Source organism: Poecilia reticulata, linkage group LG11 (assembly GCF_000633615.1).
Source record: "Poecilia reticulata strain Guanapo linkage group LG11, Guppy_female_1.0+MT, whole genome shotgun sequence".
In the NCBI taxonomy this organism is placed as follows: domain Eukaryota; kingdom Metazoa; phylum Chordata; class Actinopteri; order Cyprinodontiformes; family Poeciliidae; genus Poecilia; species Poecilia reticulata.
The window spans coordinates 12692675-12708291 of NC_024341.1; the positions used below are offsets into that span (position 1 = coordinate 12692675).

Sequence of the window (15617 nt, forward strand, 5' to 3'; positions counted from 1 at the left end):
GTTAGGCTACTCGTCTACTTAGTGAGGCCACAAAAATACACAAGTTGTTTTTTATTGTCAAAATAGTTCATACATTACTATTCAGTTTTATCAGATTTTTGTCCAGCCATCCATAAGCAGCAGACGTAGCAGGTCCAAGAGGGAATTTCTGACATCCATCCTCCCTGGCAACATGATTAAACTCATCCCAGTGGATCAGGAATAGTAGGGATGTATAATCCCTCCAGTGAGTTCTTCTCCTTCCAGCGTGACTTACCTGGAAAACTTCCCATTGGACGCATCCTGATTAGATGCCCAAACCACCTCAGCTGATTTCCTTCATTTTAATTCACAAAAGCTACATTTTGGATTATAAATTGAGCACATTTCATCTATATATTGTATGGAACCAAAAAAATAAAAAAGGTCCTACACCAGATTAAAAATTTTATTTTTTCTGTACTTTCAGAACATTTAAGAACAAAATATTCATTTGGAACTATTTATGTAATTCTTATTAAAAGGTACAATGTGTATGTGTGGTTTTTCTTTTGTTTGTTTTAGAACCGAAGATGAGAAACGTCACAAAGGTCGAGCATTATTACATACTCCATTTTCTTTTTCTATACCAATTCAGACATGGAAAATAGTCAAATAAAATTCAAAACAAAACCTTCATACAAAACCTGCACACTAAATAATGGGGATCAGACGTGCACAATCATTTCAATCACATTTTAATTAATTACATTTTAGAATCTCACAAGATCTGAAAATTTACATATGTGCAATAATTACATTTTAAATCTTTTATTTCACCACATCGGTACACAAAATGTACAAAGAATCTATAAACCAAACGTTTAAGACGAATGCTTGCCATCAGGCTAACGTGACACGCTGTCCTGGAGTAAACGTGGGAGGCGATTTGTCGTTCGAACCCCCAAAACTTTCATACCTAAAGACGGAAACAGAGTTTAGGTGAGGAAAAATTGAAAATAATGCAAGTGCAAACATTTCATTAGAGTTAAACTGTGATTATGTGCTCAATTTCTTCACAGCTACAACGAGCAATCATAAACTTTATTTATATTGCTCCGTCGTCAGAACTCCTGAAGCGCCTGAAAAAACTAGATCTATTTAAAGACATCACTGCAGTGATTCGAGAGTCTCCTCTGGTTTCCCAGTACTCACAGTTTGGTGTACTTGCCCCAGTCGGCCGGGCTGAGAGACGGTCTGGTCACAGCTAAGGCAGAACTAATGTGAGCCTGAGACAGCAGGAGTCCTGGCTGGCTGGAGGCTGGACGCGTCCACACAAACTCATCCTATACAGAAAGAAACACAGGAGCAAGCTTCACAATCTGATGTCGCTTCTATTAGAAACGAGTAGATGAGTGTGGCGTTGGAAACCGATGCTGAAATAAACGCAAAGTAATTCATCTGAAGTCAAAAGATTGGTGAGAATAGCTGATGACTGCTGGAAACAACAGCATTTACAGGGGGTTTAATGCACGTTTTTACATACGTTTCCTTTCCTGTAGCTGTTCTTGATGTTTTTGATGTCCTGCTGCAGCCGCTCCAGCTGCTCTGGGCCGAGCTCTTTGTATCCGGTCTGGATGGAGGGCATGTAAACTGGAGCGAGTCCGCTGACCGGGTCTCTGGAGTTGGGTCCAGAGGCGCACAGGGACTCCTGTTAAACACACAGATGTTAAGCTGAGACTTTATTTGCTCCATTTTATAGCAACCTAAGTCCTGGGCCAAGATTAAACGAATTTGTGGTCATTATTAATAGAGAGGCAACAGTGAAGAAAGGTTAGAGGTCCAGGGAGACGATGCAGTGACATCTAGAGGCTACCTCTAAAAACTTTTCCTTCAGATTTGGTCGACTTTCTTTACAAACAGGTTCGAAAACGCTGCTCAGATGAAGCACCCACAACACCTTGCAGAAGTACGTGGATCTATTACGAGTTTGATAAATACGTCACATTAAAACATCTAAACTTTAGTGAGTGTTATGTCACAGAAAGACACAAAGTGGAAATTTTAAAGGCGAGTGAAAATATTCCAGCTATTTTCGTTAGTTTTTTTCACATTTTTGTGAAAAAAAAAAAAAGAAAATCAAAACCAATGCATCCTTTTAAAATCCCAATAACATGTGGAAACATGGAGTACTTTCACTTACACATCCAATTTATTAACTGTGACAATACCTGAAGTGAGACATGTGGAAACCGGCTCTTAGATGACGCAGCTGGAGCTCACCTGTTTTGAAACCGGTGAGTTTCCAGTCTCCGACTCAAAGGAACTTCCGAAGTAAAACCTCCAGACGTTACTGCGGTGCTCCTCGTGTTCGGTGTGAAGCTCCGCGGGCTCGACAAGAACCAACGACTGGTCCAGCGCCAAGCTCTGCTCCCCCTCTCCAACAGAGTCGTCCGAGCCGCTGCTGGTGTTCGGGAAGATCATGGAGGACAGGCTCATGTCGGTGTCTGAGGCGGAGGTCAGCTCCTGATGGGCCACACAGACAAGTGTAAGGCTTCCGAGCGCATAAACACAAGGCGCTGAAAGAATCTCCCAACACTCTGCCTCTTGTTTCATCGGTCCCAAAAGAACGTAGAACCGCATGCACATCGAGAACGGGCGTACGTTTGACGTGCTGACGCCCGAGCCGCTGTGAACGGCCTCCAGCTGTGCGTTGTAGAGCAGGGCCTTTAGGTCCGCCCCGGTGAACTGCTGCGTTACTGCTGCCAGCTGTTGCAGGTCAACATCTGGAGCCAGAGAAAGGCCAGAACTTAGAGCCTTCAGGATCTCAACACGAGCCTCCTGGAAACAAGAGGCAAAAGGAGATAAGCTTTTAACAGCCGGGTAAAAAAAAAAGCAGCAAGCAATGCAACGTGGGTCATGCTGTGTAATCACTAGTGCAGTGATGTTGATTTATAAGCATGAATGAAGCAGATGACTGATTTTTAAATCTGCACACCTGGTCTGGAGGGGGGCAGTAGAGACTCTTGTCCAGTCGTCCCGGTCTCAGAAGGGCGGGGTCTATTAGATCTGGACGACTGGTGGCTGCGAGCACATAAACCCCTACGCACGACAGCAGAATACAAGATTATGTCAAAAATTAAAAACCCATGTGTAAGAATTTTTAAAAAAACCAGTGCAGTCCAGCTTAGTTATAGTTAGAATATATAATATAATTACTAAACATGTCATTTTGAGATACTTTATAAAAAGTAAACTCAGTTGTGATCAGTACAGTTCATAACAAGCCGATCCAATCATTTAATGCAATTACCCATGGTGCAATTCAATCTTAATTGTAATTCAATGCATGGATATTATACACAATTGCTAATATAAGGTTATACATATTACCAAATATAGGAAAACAATTATTTTTTCTGTATTGCTCCCTACCGAGTCAAATATGAAATTTTACTCTATGAATTGGTTTAATAAACAAAAATTAAAACCCAAGTGTAATAAAAATCTACTGCCTTCTCAAAAATGCTTTATCAGCCAATCATTAGGAAGTCTGATCATCTCTAACAGCAGTTTTATCTGTTTGATGGTCCCTGGCACAATGTCAAGGAAGAAAGACACCAGCAATAATCTTCAATAAGCAACTGCTGCTGTCAATATTTTTAGGATTAGGAACAGGGCCATATTTCCAAGCAGACGCAGTATCATAACAGCTTTAAGGGTTAAAGTTGCAGTGACGCTCAGGGCCTACCCTGCAGCCCCTCCACACCGTCCAGCTCGGTGAGCAGCTGGTTGACCACACGGTCGGTTACTCCTGTGCTGTCGTGGCCTCTCCTTGGCGCCAGAGAGTCAAACTCATCGAAGAACAGGATGCAGGGTTTGGCAGCTTGTGCCCTGGAACGGAAACGGAAGGCGAGAAAACCAGCGGGAACATTTACAATCATTAGGAGGACTTCGAAGTATTGTCAAAACTCAAAAAAAAGAAAAAAGTGAAGTTCACCTCAGGAAGACGTCACGAACTCCCTGCTCACTGGCTCCAATGTATTTACTCAGGAGTTCAGGTCCCTGCAGAAGTGAAGGTTTATCTCAATACACGAGATCCTGCTTTCCTCAAACACAAGACTGAAGTCCCGCAGACGATGAGAACCAAAGTCCGAGCTACCTTGATGCTGATGAAGTTCATCCCGCTGTCTTTGGCCACGGCTCTGGTCAGAAGAGTCTTGCCGGTACCTGGAGCTCCATACAGCAGGATTCCAGAGCAGTGCCGGATGGGAAGGTTGGAGAAGAGGATTGGATACTGCAAGGCACCAAAGAACAACATCAGCTTTTGTATATATATATGTTGCTTTTTCTGTTGATCTATGATGAAAACTAAAATGCAAAAACAGAAAAGGTGGTCACTCTGAAACCACAGTAATACCGCCGTGCGTCTGCAGATCTTTGCACTCAGACGATATCAGTAGATTAGAAGCATGATGAAATCCTGAATGAGACAGAAAGGGAGCAGCAGTGTGCTGACCTTAGCAGGGAGCAAGATGGTGTCCATCAGCTGATCTCGCACTTCTTGCAGCCCTCCCACTCTTTCCAGTCCGACTCCACCCGGCGTGTGAAGGTCCACGCCCCACTGCGATGGAGGCGTGAACCCACTGAGAGCGTGCGCAAAATCCCTCCATGAAAGACAGACACCTGAGGAATGATGGGTAAAAATCAGGCTAAGCCGAACAGATAAAATAGGTGCATAATGAGGTCAATTAGTCTTAATAAAGAATTTCAAAGCTAAAGAACTTTGCGCACCTTGACTGCTGTGTCCTCCGTGCATTTTGTTAGCATGGACGGCGCGCTCCAGCAGCACAGTGAGATCCTGGGCTGTGTATCCCTCGGTCTTCATGGCAACGGCCTCCAGGTCCAGATCTTTCAAGCTCTCCTCAGAGAGGAAAGGCTTCCTCAGGATCAGACGGTGCAGGATGGCAGCTCTCTGCGCCTGCAAAGCAACACATCGTTTTTAATACCGATAGAATTTTTTTGGGGGGCTGGGGGGTTCTTTTCAGTGTGTGGGTGTGGATGCCGGGCACCGACTTGGGCTGGAGGCTGGATGTTCACAAATCCCTGGATGAGGTGGGACCCCTGGATCTCTGTGAGAGAAGGGTGGAGAGAGCGTTCGCTCTGACTGGTGACAATCAGACACACCAAGCTGGAGTGGAGCACCGCCTCGTCGACCACGTCACACACACCTGCAGCCACAAACCTGCAGCTTAGCTTACATACCCAAACCTTATGTTGCATGAGTGAGTTTCTTAACTTACTTTGTGCAATGTGCTGCTGCAGGAGCGCCTCAGGGCCTTGCTCGTGTTCCGGTGACGTGGCTGCTCGGGTCAAATGATCCAGGTCGTCAAGCAGGACCACGGAGGGCTGTCCCCACTCTGCCTGTTCGAACATGTCCTGTAGGATCTGCTTCACAGTGTCTGCCCTTTTACCTAAAAGTAAAAAAAACAAAAAAAAACATAAAGGTTCTGCTCGTCCTCTCATCCATTCGCGTGTTAAAGGAATGTTTCTTGACCTTGGAGCTTTTTGCAGTCCAACACCTCCACATGTGCATCCAAATCCTCTCTGCTTTTCCTGCAAAGGGCTCGGGCCAAAGAGCTCTTCCCGCTGCCCTGTGAGAGGAAGTGAGGGAAGAACCTGAAGCGATTCACTTGATTAAATATACAGTATTCAGCTAACATTACATTTTGATCATTTGAAATCCATTATTTTGCATATTAATCAGTTGCCACCGTCCACAGGGTGGTGGCAGCAACACGCTGTGAGGAATGTGTTGAAATGGTCCAGTCAAAGACCAGATCAAAATCCACTTAACCAGGCTCGTCACGAAAGCACATTTTTCCAGACCGAAAATTTATCAAGGGAAATAATTGCGATAAGCGATGATATTGTTGTTTTGATACCGATGTCAAGTGATATAATGATAATGGCAAAATAGTGCAAGTTCACCCTCTGAAAGACCAATAAACTTTAATTTTGTTTAAAAAAAACCAAACTAATCTCTATATTTTAAAAATCCTAAATAAAACACAACAACTGGAAACAATAAATAAAACAAAACAAAAAAAAAAACACAGACACACAACCGAAACCATAAATAAAATGGAATATGAAGAGTCTCTAAACAAAACTCTGTCATTTCATTCAACATAACAATTACAAGCCATTTAGTTTGGGTGAACCGCAAAAAAAAAAGAAAAGGAAAACATACATTGTGGTTGTAATGTGAAAACAATTAGGGGGAATGAATATTTTTGCATATTTTTGGATTTTGGATAGTAAAGATTTACCTTAGCACCAGTGATGAGCAGTGCTCCTCCCTTGAGTCCCTCTCCGGAGGTACAAAGTTCCCTTGAGAGGGGACTACCCAGCAGGGCATGGGAAATAAACTCAAACCCGGTCTTAATAAGATCATCAATCCCGCTGGAGGGTGAAAACGCAGCAAGTGGAAGCATATTAAATCTGAAAAGGGTGACTGTACAATTCCTCCAAGATCTTACCCAAATAACTGTAAGGAGGGGAGCTCTGTCTCAGGAGCTTCGGGTTCAGCTTTTGGAGCAGGTTCCGCTATCGTCTGTCTGTCCACCTGGAAGTAGCAACATCTCATTAATGTCAATATTTCTCACAGGCACTGGCATAAAAAATTTAAAAAAAGTGTTTTGGGTGCGGAACTGTTTCCAAAGCTTAAACCTGTATGTTTTCCTTCTGGAGAACGGTGGGTGCTAACAGAAACAGCTGGTCCGGCGGATCGTTGTCTGGTTTGGGTTTCAGCACTGTCAAAGATAACTCCAGCTTTGCTATAAGAAGGGGGGGGGGGGGGGGAAATATACATTTCTATTGCAGCTGAGGGAAAATATAGATTTTTAGTCTCATAATTTGATTTTTCTTAACAGCAATCCTAACAGGCGGAGTTTTTTTTTTTTTTGTAATCGCACTTCTTAAGCTTGTAGCAGAAGTGAAAGGAATGAATCACCGTCGTTTCCATGTAGGAGGACGGTGCCGGAGCGAGGAGTCAGACACGCCAAAGGTTCGTGACTCTTTGAGTGAAGCCAGTCGAGGAAAGTTGTCTGGATCGCTTCGTCATCGTCGTCCTCAGGCTAAGCAAAAAAAAAAAAAAGACGTATCGCAGCATTACGCAGATGTATATCTAGGCGTTACATCAGATTTGTACAAATTGCAGTTGCGCGGTGGCACACGAACGCCCCAGCGCCTACCAGAGGTATTAGAGGCTGTAGGCGGATGCTGGAGGCTACTTTGGTGACTGATTTCACGGGTTTAATTCTCACTGATGAATGTGGCAGGATGTTCAACTTGCTGGCCAGAGGCTCTGGGATCTGAGAGAAATGAAACGGAAGGACACAGACGTGGTCTTACATAAGAATTTATATCTCCATTATTTTTTTCTCCTTTAGATACATTACAGCTACAAATTTCAAATCAATGTATTCCCATTGTAACTGGGATTATAAGGGATAGACAACTACAAAGTAGTGAATATTTTCAAAGTATAACAAAAATAATACTTTTTTTCTTTTTTTAAAGATTGTGGCCAGAGAGAGGAGATAGACTTTGCAGCCCTTACAAGTTGATAAGCGAAGGACAGTGGATGGATCTGCACATTTTCATGAAAATAAATCTGAAAAGTGTGGCTTACGTTTGTGCAAGCAAATGTCATGGATAGAAATACAGCTGCTCTGTGGAAATCTTGCAAGGAATGTACGACACAAAGGCATCCAAGAGTTTTGCTGTATTCGTGGAGGACCAAGGAAAGATCCACAGCGCAGGTGGGAAAATCTATTGTCAGGAAAATTATTCGTAGTGAAGCCGCAAATTCAATTAGGAATTTGTTGGAAGAAATGAAAATTGATCTTCGGGGTCTTGCCGAGCTTGAGACATTTTGCAAAGAAAAATAGGCAGAGACAAACCCCCAAACGCTTGCAGGTGTAATAGCAACAGAAGCCGATTCTACTGCACAATATGTAACACTGGCAGTATAACAAGACACACTTTTCAGAATTTCATTTGCAACGCATTTTTGGAAACAATCACTCAGCTCTACTTCCACTTCATAACTATGCTTCACTTTGTGCAGCTCCATCACATAAAACATCAAGAATACACATTAAGGTTTGTTATTAGAATGCAAAAATGTTTTTAAAAATCAAATAAAACCTGGGTTTTATTGCAGAATTAGAGAAATATAATTTTTAAAAAAATCCCAGAAATTAGTTTGGATTAATGTTTATTTTCCTCACCCATACTTTTCCACAGTGGATCTTGCTGTGACCTCTCTCCAGCATCCCAGCATCGTGGCACACAACCCTGACTACTGTGGCCTCTTCTTCCTCCTTTGCCTCCTTTGTCTCCTTCCCTCCTTTCACGCCTCTATCTTTGCTCCCTCCCTCATTCTTCCTTTTCTCCAAGGCCTGCTTGGTTTTGTCTTTTGCTTTCTTAGGGGACGACACCTTGAAAAGGCGGCCATACGTCACTACACACTGACCTCCTCTAATTGTTGTGCTCAGACTAGGACTCCAAGGAAAAATGTGAATAACACCAGCAGCGATCTGACTTATGGTACAAAGACGGTCCGGAGGTGCACCGCACACTCTGTAGACAGAGTCGGGAAAGACAACGGGGATGTTGGGCACAGGAGCGTGATCGTAAGGGCCCCGAATTATATGATGGATCAGGCTTCTCAGGTCAGCGATGCCTCCCCACTGCTGGCTGAGACCAGGGTGTGACGTGACATCTGGCGATGGCTCTGATGAGGAAGACAGAGTCGAGTCTGGCTGGAAGTGAGATTGCTCATCAAGGTTGACTCTCCTGAGAGCATCGCTGATTTTGCTCATACCAGTGCGGATCTTCTGAGACACCACGAGCTCTGTGAACTGCTCCAATCGACCGTAGGGGACAAGCGGGCAGACGGAAGCTGCGTTGAATTAAAAACAGGTGACAGCGCGCTTGTGAATATTTAACTCGGACATAATCTGACCTCAGCGATAAAAAAAAAAAAAAAAAGGAAATAAAAAGATCAAATTAACACAGACTTATTATAATGTAGATTACTGTATGACTGTCCACCCAAACAGGAAACACGCCATGCTGGAAAACCACTCTGATCTGATCCAGAAGCTTCTGTTCCATTGCAGAATTGTGAAGTTCCTGCGAGATGAGAAACAAATAATAGGGCAGCATGTGGCTTTAGATCAAAAGAGTAACGTATGACACTGGAGAAAAATAAAAGCTTCATGTACGGAGGCCAACAAATATTTTAATACCACTTCAAAGTAGTTCAACAAAAAGTAGACCGGCACACTTTTTGGGATTTGACGTGAGTGAAAGGTGAAACTGTTACAAAGGTGTGAATATTTTTGCAATGTACTTTAGCCATTTTGGTGCTTTTTCAACCATGCATACAATATTTCCATCACTCACCAAGATCTCCCAGTCATCAGACGACAAAGGCTCCACACACACCCGAGTTAAAGATGAGACTTGATGACACGGTTTCAGAAAACCCTGAAAAAAAACAAAAAGAAAACAAACAACAACGTCAATAAAACAATCGATCTGACCACACTTTGAGGCAATAATGGACTTAGGTTTTTTGGGTTGTATTCTTTGTGTATGTGTGTGTGACACTGTAAAAGCGAAACAACAAATCAAGGATAAAAGGTTTTACTCGTTCTCCTTCTTTCAAGCCCAGCTTCTCTCCCATTTGCCAACACAGCTCAACGTCGTTGCTGTGTGGGTCGGAGGACGCCCTGTTTTGGGTCCAGCTGAGGAACACTGGAGGTGCATTGTCCCAGGACAGCTCCAAGGTCTGGTTCTGAAAACAGACCCAGCAACTAACAATGACGATTCAAACTATGCTTGTGCGCTTGTGTGTCTGCGCCTCAGCTGTAGAGAAAGATGGGATCAAAGCTTCAGGAAAACCAAAAAAAAAAAAAAGAAAGAAAGAAATCACAAAAAATACAGCGGATTCTTTTTTTTTTTTTTTCTTGTGCAATTACATGTCTGGACTGAGTTTATTAACCAGGTGTACAGTAAAAAATGAGGGCAGCTAATTTATAGCTGTATGCTATACTAATGAAAATAAAGAAATAAGTATTTATCTAATGTCATGTCTGTTTAATTTATCAAGAAATAATATTAAAAAATAATTAAGAGTTGGTAGAGATAACTAAAATGTTTCAGCATGGTCTCCATAAGCTTTATCTAAGATATCTAGAAATTGATATTTTTGCTGTTTATTCTCATTAGACTGAATGGAGAGCATGCAACCCCAAATTGCATCTCCACTCCATGGTTATCTGGCTCTCTATATTCCACAATGAGGATGATGTGTTCAGACGGTGCAATGTTAATTTTCCTACTTTTTAGGATGCATTTTTACGGTGGCTTTTACTTAGGAGATCCGGAGTAAATGGGGCTGAATATAAATCCAAGTCACATTTTTCAAATTTCTATTTGAGGAAAATATATGTAAGTGTTTTCACTTATATATCTGAAGTATATATTTTTAATGAAGGTTAGAGATTCTTGTCTATAAAAAGGTATCAATCCTACTCCAGATTTTGAAAACACTGACATGAGGCAGCTTTTGTCCTGTATTCTAGTAAATAAATAAGCATACATGCAGAAATAAAAAAATAATACACGACCGCATTAAATAAAGCAGAAAAAGACACATAAATAAAACAACAAGCATCAACTAAGGAACTTATTGCAACTCTGACAACACACTGCAGAGTAGGTCTCGCTAGGCTAACCTACCTCCTGTAATGAAAGGTGCGATATCATCTTCGACGGGAGGTGAAGGAAGCAGTTTTTAGCGTTGTTAAAAACAACTCTTATAGGTTGAATGCCCTGTCTACTAAACATTCTTATCACATTGCCAAAGTAGCTCTGAGAACTCCAAAAAGGCTGCTCCGCTGCTGTTGGAAATGCAACAACTCCTGAATCGATCGATGTCCTCTGCCAACGGCAAACCAGACCAAAGTAACCGAGACTCGATGTTTCTTTCAAAATAAGACGTTTGGAACGCGTCTTCAATTGAAGCAGTAACGTTCAGAACAACGTCTGGCATTTATTTTGAAGAGCGTCGACCGGAAATGCATTTTCTCACAAACATGGCGGCACCTGTCAACAGTAGATCGGATTGTTGGAGCGTCCCAGAAGTCTACAAACATCACGAACAGCAAAGAGTGTGCATTTCTCGACCAAAATACCGAGAAGGGAGAAAAGCCAAAGCAGTTAAGGTAAATTTAGTTTGAAAATGAAAGTGTACCCTAATTTACATAAAACGCTAAGCGAGACTTTGCTCAACCACAAACATCATACAAATGACATATTTCCACAGTTTTAGCGTGATACATTTGGGTTTTATTATGAATCTACCCGAGCTTAGTGTCGTGTTCAAATAATGCAAACAATTCACTCGTGCCAGTTTGCAACAAATGATATTCGGTGGTGCATTGCAAGACAAATGGATCAATGCTATATCCAGTTATATAGAATATTTTTTTTGTGAAATATAAACAAAGAGAATACACAAAGTTAACGGTAGAAATACCTCTGTCAATCGGATTTTCCAGGAAGGAGAGTCACAGCCAAACCCAGAATCAGTAGACAATGTGTTCTACAGAAAACTGGAACAAAGAGAGTACAGTACAGCAAAGTAGCTGGCAGCAATTGCTCCAGCGACGCCACACAAAAAGTCTCAAAATGTTATTTCCTAAACAAAAACCGCAGATGGACTCACCTTAACGGCAGTAACATTTGTTAAACCAGGACTTATTCTTTTAAAAGACCCTTCGAACTACCAATCTGCGCACATTTGTTGTCTTTCATCAGGTGTACACCATAAATCTAGAGTCCCGTTACCTGATGGTTCAAGGGGTTCCAGCCATCGGCGTAATGACGGAGCTGATCCAGCTGTGTGCGCTGTATGGCTCCGTGGAGGAGTACCGACCCCTGGACGAGTATCCAGCCGAGGAATTCACTGAGGTCTACCTCGTCAAGTTTCAGAAACTAACAAGCGCCAGGTACGCTGTGTATGAATTACTTTGGTCATAGGGTTTCAGCAATAAAGTAAAGTACACCCACTGAATGATTTATTTATTTTTGTTTAAATTGTCTGGTTTCAGGGCAGCAAAACGCAACATGGATGAGAAGAGTTTCTACGGTGGAGTGCTGCATGTGTGCTATGTCCCAGAGTACGAGACGGTGGAGGACACCAGGCTGAAGTTGCAAGACAGAAGAAGTTATATTGCGAGAGCAGCTCGGAGTAGAGGTGTGATGACATCAATAAATATATTTTAATCTGTAGATTTAAAGATATGATTTAAAATATTTTAATGTTTGACTTTTTTTTTTTCTTTCTTATTCTAAAGCAAAACAAAGAGAAAAGACAGAAGCAACACAAGAGAGTCCGGTATCATCAGAAGCACCAACCTCATCAGACAAAATTCCCACCAGTTGTGATGTAACATCTAGAAATGAAGATACAGGAGAGGCTTTAAGCCTGAGCCACTATTCAGAGTTTCCTCTGCTGCCATTACCACCTCAAGAACATTGTTCATTCAGACAAAAAAGTCACCGCGGACTTGTGCCAACAGAGGATAAAATGGGGACTTTGCATAATGCCTTCTTTAACGTAGAACAGCAGCAAGCGGAAAGTTTGAGCTCCAACCCAATAACCTCTAACAGGGAGCAAGGCACGGAGGGCAGACAGGGTCCAAATCCTGGTTCTGGAGTCAGATTTATTCCAAGGATCACTAACTTGGAGAGCAGAAAGCGCAAAGTAGAAGAATCTGGAGAGCCTGCTGCAAACATTTCTGGAGAAAACGAGTCGCTGATTGGACCTAAACTACCGGAACCGGCAAAACTGGACATGGAAGATGAGTCATTAAACACAACCGTCAGCCTAATCAGGAGCACAATGATGCAGGTAATTATTCAGTGATTATTTTTATTTTTACATAACAAATATTGTGTTACATTGTATGTCTGTCTAATTCTTAGGTGGGATCAGTTCCAGACCTCAAAACAGCTGAGAAAAAAGCAAAACCACGTCGCCGGATATAAACCGGACCGATGTCCACCACTGCTTTGGAAGTTGGATGTCTCTCTTTTCAGATTGCATTTATTTATGTGTATTTATGTGTTGCAAGCAGATACTACGATTTTTATTAAAGACACAGCTGAAAGTTTACACTGATATGAATTGTTTCATTGCTCTGGTTCCTGAAACGCAAGCTGCTCAAACTTCGTAATGACCTGAAAAAAGAAAAAAAAAACAGTTTATGGGATTAAGAACAATGACAGAAATGTAAACTTTGAGTCCTGTAATTTGTGAAATTACCGTGTTATCAGGGAGACAGGGTCCAAATGCCTGAAGGAAAAGGTTCTCATCTAGTACTGATTTTTGAAAGTCATCAAAAGACAGCAGGCCGTCGTGATCCAGGTCCTAAAAGGGTGGAAGGACGCAACCGGTAAATCAACTACAAATCGACATTTTTTTTTTTTTTTTCTGAGACGATCAGACCAAAACCTCATCTCCAGCCTTGATGAAAAAGATTAGAGTTCCAAACAAACCACTATATTTGAACAGTGATCTCCTCACCATCTTCTTCATTGTGATCTCAACCACATCTTTAATTCCTTCGTCTGGATCCTCCTCACTTGGCCACTTGATGAAGCTGTGCTTCAGCATGTGAAAAATCTCGTCTTTGGAGATGAACTTGTCATTATTTAAGTCGTACACTCGAAAGGTGTCTGATTAATGCCAACAAAAAAAAGAAAAGGTTAACAGCTGGAAAAATGTGGAGAGGCAAAAGTGCCACAGTTTTTAGAAAATGTCCGAATTTAATTTTAATTCTAAACACTTTTAGATTTTAGTCCTAATTATTTTCATGTCTAATGTAGGCATAAATACATATTGTAATAATGTCATATTCAAACTGGAAGTCATGCTAAAAATCATGTGTTCCAATGTACCATGAATAATTTTAAATGGGATCTTAAAGTTCAGGGTTCTTTAGTAGTCTTCAAACCTAAAGACATCTGGAATTTGCTTCTATTATTTTTCCAAGTATGGTTTAGTTTGAAAAAATGAAAGATCCATGGAAAAAAGATTTGATTTGTCAGACTTTTTCTGCTTTCTGAAGGATAAAATTCTAAAAATTCCTAATTATGCTAAATTAATGTAAAACCATTGAGGTGTCAAATTAAGTTTACTATTCATTTAAAAAAAATGTTTCCAGGTCAGATTAATGGCAATATCGGTAAATAAGGATTTTGTTTCTTGACTAGTGGCATTTTTGGACTTCCATAAAGTGCATGGAAGATGAGCTTAAGAACACAGAGCTGAGAACTTGCGCATTATTTTTTCTTCAATAGTCCCACGAAGAAAAACAGCAAGTCCTCTGATCCACTCCTCCAGAATAATGACACCGTGGCCATCTTTGTCAAAACTTCTGAAAACTTCCGAACAGAAAAACTGTTACAAAGCTGCAAACCTAAGATGTTAAAAAAAATGTCATGGGATTGTTAACAAGTCTATTAAAACGTTAGTTTCTATCAGAAGCAAAAAGGTGGGGGTAAGGGGAACGTCAGCACTTGTAAAGGCAAGAAAATATCTAATGTTTAACTAAAAAAGAAAGGATTTTTGCACATATTCAATATGTTTATTATCAAAGACATGTTGAAGTTTTCTAAATGTTGAATTCAAGAAAAATAAGCCTAGAAAATCAGATATTTATCCATGTTCCATTATAATGAATCCTGCCAAAAGCATCAGTACCTCCGTCCATCATTACGGCATTGGTCATCTCAAACGTGCCCTGCAGTAAGCCTCGAAACTTCCCTCTTTTCAGGCCATTTGCTGGTCGCCCTCGGCTGACCTGCTCCGCCATAAGACTGTTAAACATCAGGATCAGACTCTCGAGCTCTGTTTTATTGACTAAAAAAACCCCAAAACAAATACATCATTTCATATACTATTGTGACGTTTTGACAGTTTTAACTTTGTGATTGTTAGGGAAATGTTAGCCAAATCTGAGCAGACGAAAGAAGAAAACAGAGGCAGGTTAAAACTCACAATGTTCGACTTTTCTCGAGAGTGCTTCAACCTGGGCATGTAGCACCTTTTTGCTCTTAGCCGTCATTTCCATCATTTTTGAACAGCTTCTTGGTTGGTTTGACTCCGCTTAGCGAGAACTGTATTGGTTTAGGGAGGAAGAAGGGTTGTTGACTGTGCGTATCCATGGCAACAGCGAGGAACGGTAGCTCGCGTTTCGGGACTGCAATTTAAAAGCCTTTAGCATAGCAGTGTGGTGTGTTTACAGTATAGTTGTGATTTGTAGTGAAAATACATGTTTGTTTTTTTTGTTTTGTTTGTTCATACAATTTAAAAAAAAAAAAAAAAAAACACGACACAGCTTACGTGGGGTACACCCAAATAAATACCCCCAGATCCATGCTTTGTAGAACAGGCGCGGAGCTATAGGGGGGGGACTCGGGGGGCGGCTGCCCCATGGCCCGGGCCCCATGGGTGCCCATGGGGGCCCGGGTCTGGAGGTGCCAGGGAGGGAGGAATGAGAGAGGGAGGAATA

The 15617-nt window shown here is 41.6% G+C and overlaps 3 protein-coding genes across 4 annotated transcripts; 1 reads left to right on the forward strand and 2 right to left on the reverse strand.

Annotated features, from left to right (window-relative positions):
* Positions 1-698: 698 nt before the first annotated feature.
* Positions 699-11003, reverse strand: pex1 (peroxisomal biogenesis factor 1). Of its 2 annotated transcripts, XM_017307499.1 has the most exons (25): positions 10777-11003; positions 9683-9829; positions 9436-9519; positions 9048-9162; positions 8852-8929; positions 8256-8761; positions 7215-7334; positions 6974-7097; positions 6691-6797; positions 6501-6586; positions 6291-6423; positions 5516-5612; positions 5262-5432; positions 5035-5189; positions 4753-4939; positions 4478-4644; positions 4121-4255; positions 3959-4023; positions 3710-3852; positions 2957-3060; positions 2623-2799; positions 2242-2484; positions 1505-1669; positions 1174-1304; positions 699-937 (listed from the first exon to the last, which is right to left on the reverse strand). In XM_017307499.1, the coding sequence occupies exons 1-25, from the start codon at positions 10882-10884 to the stop codon at positions 862-864; spliced, it is 3624 nt and encodes a 1207-aa protein (XP_017162988.1). In that variant the 5' UTR covers positions 10885-11003; the 3' UTR covers positions 699-861. The 2 variants fall into 2 exon arrangements, with proteins under 2 accessions (XP_017162988.1, XP_008420042.1); XM_008421820.2 differs by having other exon boundaries at positions 8256-8929.
* A 95-nt stretch (positions 11004-11098) lies between these two features.
* rbm48 (RNA binding motif protein 48) lies at positions 11099-13216 on the forward strand. Its single transcript, XM_008421822.2, has 5 exons — positions 11099-11261; positions 11857-12047; positions 12150-12295; positions 12396-12952; positions 13027-13216. The coding sequence occupies exons 1-5, from the start codon at positions 11115-11117 to the stop codon at positions 13087-13089; spliced, it is 1104 nt and encodes a 367-aa protein (XP_008420044.1). The 5' UTR covers positions 11099-11114; the 3' UTR covers positions 13090-13216.
* clxn (calaxin) lies at positions 12954-15267 on the reverse strand. Its single transcript, XM_008421821.1, has 6 exons — positions 15104-15267; positions 14807-14965; positions 14383-14487; positions 13628-13779; positions 13367-13471; positions 12954-13281 (listed from the first exon to the last, which is right to left on the reverse strand). Exons 1-6 carry the CDS (start codon positions 15177-15179, stop codon positions 13234-13236), a joined length of 645 nt encoding a protein of 214 aa, XP_008420043.1. The 5' UTR covers positions 15180-15267; the 3' UTR covers positions 12954-13233.
* Positions 15268-15617: the final 350 nt, after the last annotated feature.

What these genes read in the sequence shown, in the direction of transcription:
- pex1 (XM_008421820.2), bottom strand. Translation starts at nt 10,884, where the DNA reads ATGTTTAGTAGACAGGGCATTCAACCTATAAGAGTTGTTTTTAACAAC. An exon ending in CGGAGGACACAGCAGTCAAG is followed by an intron (nt 4,645 to 4,752) that starts GTGCGCAAAGTT and finishes ATCATTCCTCAG; the next exon opens with GTGTCTGTCTTTCATGGAGG. An exon ending in ACTCACCGGTTTCAAAACAG is followed by an intron (nt 1,670 to 2,241) that starts GTGAGCTCCAGC and finishes TGTGTTTAACAG; the next exon opens with GAGTCCCTGTGCGCCTCTGG.
- rbm48 (XM_008421822.2), top strand. Translation starts at nt 11,115, where the DNA reads ATGCATTTTCTCACAAACATGGCGGCACCTGTCAACAGTAGATCGGAT. An exon ending in GAGAGCAGCTCGGAGTAGAG is followed by an intron (nt 12,296 to 12,395) that starts GTGTGATGACAT and finishes CTTATTCTAAAG; the next exon opens with CAAAACAAAGAGAAAAGACA. An exon ending in TCAGGAGCACAATGATGCAG is followed by an intron (nt 12,953 to 13,026) that starts GTAATTATTCAG and finishes TCTAATTCTTAG; the next exon opens with GTGGGATCAGTTCCAGACCT.
- clxn (XM_008421821.1), bottom strand. Translation starts at nt 15,179, where the DNA reads ATGATGGAAATGACGGCTAAGAGCAAAAAGGTGCTACATGCCCAGGTT. An exon ending in CTCGAGAAAAGTCGAACATT is followed by an intron (nt 14,966 to 15,103) that starts GTGAGTTTTAAC and finishes GGGTTTTTTTAG; the next exon opens with TCAATAAAACAGAGCTCGAG. An exon ending in TATTGAAGAAAAAATAATGC is followed by an intron (nt 13,780 to 14,382) that starts GCAAGTTCTCAG and finishes GGCATTAATCAG; the next exon opens with ACACCTTTCGAGTGTACGAC.